Below are 3,452 nucleotides of genomic sequence, written 5' to 3' on the forward strand. Positions count from 1 at the left end.
GCTTCACCCGTAGAGATGACCATTCCTCCTCCTCTCGATCCCGCCACCCTCCTCGATTCGATCACAGACGTCCGCCACATGACTCCCGTCATGACAGACACCCCGCCCAACCCACCAGTCAAGAACCGGAGCCAGCCCGCACCGACATCGCCCCTGTCGACCCCCCCCCCCCTACGTGGCACCATTAATACCATCTCTGGTGGCTTTGCTAGCGGAGGATCCACCTCCTCTGCCAGAAAAAGACATCTCCGCCATATCCAATCTATCAACCACATCACCCATTCCCACCATAAACGCCGTATGCCTCCCATCTTCTTTACAGATGATGACTTTCACGGTCTCAACCATCAACAAGATGACCCCATGGTTATCACTGTTGAAATCGAAAATTACGCTGTCAAGAAAGTCCTCGTTGATCAAGGCAGCTCCGTTGATATCCTCTACTAGGCCACCTACCACAAACTTCAACTTCCTGACACCGCCATGGTCCCATATGACAAGCCAATATATGGGTTTTCCGGTGAAAAGGTATCCACCCGGGGCTACATTGACCTCCACACCGTCTTTCGGGAAGGGACCCAGACTAAAACCATCCCAATTCGCTTCTTTATCGTCGACGCGCCAACATCCTACAACATCCTGCTAGGTCATCCTTCCCTCAATACCCTCGACGCCGTCGTTTCTACCCCTCACCTAGCCATGAAGTTCCCTGCCCCATCCGACAACATCCTTACAATCCACTACGACTAGCGCTTGGCACGCGAATGCTACATGGCCAACTTGCGCCCACAACTCCCAATCCAACAAACCAACCATATCGAACGACCCCCTGGCTCCAGCATAGCCCTATCCGGCGAGGATCTTGACCCCAGAATAGGGCGGGACGTTCGCCTCGAAGTAGTTGAGGACACCTCCCCTTTAGAGCTTCCCAATGGTCACTCTATTAACCTAGGCACCGGTTTAAAATCTGACGAGCGTGCCACCATCATACCCATCCTCATCAATAACACCGATCTTTTTGCCTGGTCAGCCGCCGACCTCCTTGGAGTGGACCTCCAGGTCCCATCCCACAAACTATCCATATATAAAGAAGCCCGCCATGTATCCTAGAAAAAATGCAAGCTTGCCAAAGAACGTCGCCAAGCAGCCAAGGTCGAAGCCGACAAGTTACTAAGCGCAGGATTTATAGAAGAAGCTCAGTACACCACTTGGCTTTCTAACATTGTCTTGGTAAAGAAAGCCAATGGCAAATGGCGGATGTGCGTCGATTACACGGACCTAAACAAGGCTTGCCCTCGTGACGCTTACCCTGTACCCAACATTGATCGACTCGTGGACGGCGCAGCAGGGAACAAGGTGCTTAGTTTCCTGGATGCATATTCTGGGTATAACCAAATTCCCATGGCCGCATTAGACATGCACAACCGCCTTCATCACGGATGATGCCAATTACTTCTACAAGGTCATACCCTTTGGCCACAAAAACGCCGGAGCAACTTACCAACGGCTTATGGACAAGGTTTTCAGCCACCTAATGGGACACTGTGTCGAAGTATACGTCGACGACATGGTTGTCAAATCTCGAAGTCATCGCCAACATGCCGAGGACCTGTCAGCAGTCTTCTCCGCACTACGCCATTACAACCTTCGCCTTAACCTTGACAAGTGCGTATTCGGCGTTGATCGGGGTAAATTCCTTGGTTTTATGTTAACCCAACGCGGCATAGAAGCCAACCCTGAAAAATGCAAGGCCATCATCGAAATGCACAGCCCCACTACTATTAAAGAGGTCCAACGTCTTATTGGCCGTCTCACAGCCATTTCCCGCTTCCTACCCAAACTAGCCGAACAAACTCAACCCATAATCCAACTCCTGAAGAAATCCACCTGGTTCACGTGGACTGATGATTGTGAACAAATTTTCCAAAAACTAAAAACAACCCTAACCTGCCCACCTATTCTCCACAAGCCAGACACCTATCAACCCCTACTTGTATACATCATAGCCACCGATTATACCGTCAGTGCCGCGCTCGTCCAAGAAATAGAAGGCACGCAGCATCCAATATATTTTGTGAGCAGAACGTTGCAAGATCCTGAAACCAGATATCAAATGGTAGAAAAGCTGGCCCTATCCTTGGTCCATGTGGCACGCCGCCTACGCCCATATTTCCAAAACCACACCATAACCGTTAAAACCGACTACCCAATCTAAAAAATATTGCAAAAACCAGATCTAGCCGGACGCATGTCATCATGGGTCGTCAAACTGTCAGAATTCAACATCTGTTATGAACCTCACGGCCCCATTAAAGCCCAGTGTCTCTTAGACTTCGTCAACGACCTACAACAAACACCTATAGAGGACCAGTGGACGCTTCATGTAGATGGTTCCTTAAATCCAAGGGGTGCCGGCGCCGGCATCGTCTTAGAAGGCCCCAACGACATCCTCATTGAAAAATCTCTTCACTTTGCCTTCAAAACGTCAAATAAACAAGCCGAATACGTGAGGTAGGCATCAAGAGATTAACGTGCAAAACCGACTCCAAACTCATTGTAGGCCATCTAAATGACGAGTTCCAGATCAAAGACCCCATCCTTCTATAGTATTACCATCTAGTCTGAGCAGTCATTCAATCTGCCTTCGAACAAGTCCGCATCGAACACATCCCAAGGATCGACAACATCAGGGCCTATATTCTCTCCAAACTAGCCAACACCAAGCTATAAAACTGTCACCGATCCTTACTACAACAAACACTATCCACGCCTTCCATCACACACACTTGTCAAAATTTAACCCACACCCCAGCCAGCGACGTCACCCCTTCTGAAAGCTAAAATTGGACCACCCCCTACATCCAGTACCTCAAAACTAGCAACCCCCTAGACGCGGACAAAACTTGGCTGGCTAAGGCCGCCAGGTACACCATGATAGACGATGACCTCTACAAACGCAGATATGGCCAACCCCTCCTTAAGTGCGTCACGGCAGAACAAGCGCAATATATTATCAAAGAGCTACACGAAGGCATTTGTGGTTATCGTTCCGGCGCATGCACCATAGCTACCAGAGTTCTCAGAGTCGGATATTTCTGGCTGACCATAGAAGCAGATTGTCAGGATCATGTCAGAAAATGCAAACCATGTCAGAAACATGGCAACTTTATCCACCAGAAACAAGAATAACTACACCACATACTATCCCCATGGCCATTCGCTAAGTGGGGAATGGACATTCTCGGCCCCTTTTCACCCGGCAAGGGGCAGGTAAAATTCATAATTGTAGCCGTCGATTACTTCACTAAATGGATAGAGGCCAAGCCGCTAACTACCATCACGGCCCAGCAAGTTCAACAATTTGTGTGGAAGGACATCATATGCAGATATGGCGTGCCACATACCATCATCACAGACAATGGCCGACAATTTATTGACAAAGAGTTAGCCAA

The 3,452-nt window shown here is 49.1% G+C and overlaps 1 protein-coding gene across 1 annotated transcript; it reads left to right on the plus strand.

Annotated features, from left to right (window-relative positions):
- The first annotated feature begins 483 nt into the window (after positions 1-483).
- Positions 484-3,189, plus strand: LOC146888740 (uncharacterized). The gene is made up of 4 exons (XM_085666059.1): positions 484-704; positions 840-1,059; positions 1,415-1,665; positions 2,961-3,189. The coding sequence occupies exons 1-4, from the start codon at positions 484-486 to the stop codon at positions 3,187-3,189; spliced, it is 921 nt and encodes a 306-aa protein (XP_085522185.1).
- Positions 3,190-3,452: the final 263 nt, after the last annotated feature.

This window comes from Vigna unguiculata, chromosome 1 (assembly GCF_037176805.1).
Source record: "Vigna unguiculata cultivar grain cowpea cultivar isolate G323 ecotype 2 chromosome 1, ASM3717680v1, whole genome shotgun sequence".
In the NCBI taxonomy this organism is placed as follows: Eukaryota; Viridiplantae; Streptophyta; class Magnoliopsida; order Fabales; family Fabaceae; genus Vigna; species Vigna unguiculata.

Coding starts and splice junctions, on each gene's coding strand:
- LOC146888740 (XM_085666059.1), top strand. CDS start 484: ATGGTCCCATATGACAAGCCAATATATGGGTTTTCCGGTGAAAAGGTA. Junction 705..839: donor ACCCCTCACCTAGCCATGAA/GTTCCCTGCCCC, acceptor CCCTGGCTCCAG/CATAGCCCTATCCGGCGAGG. Junction 1,060..1,414: donor TCCTTGGAGTGGACCTCCAG/GTCCCATCCCAC, acceptor TGGCCGCATTAG/ACATGCACAACCGCCTTCAT.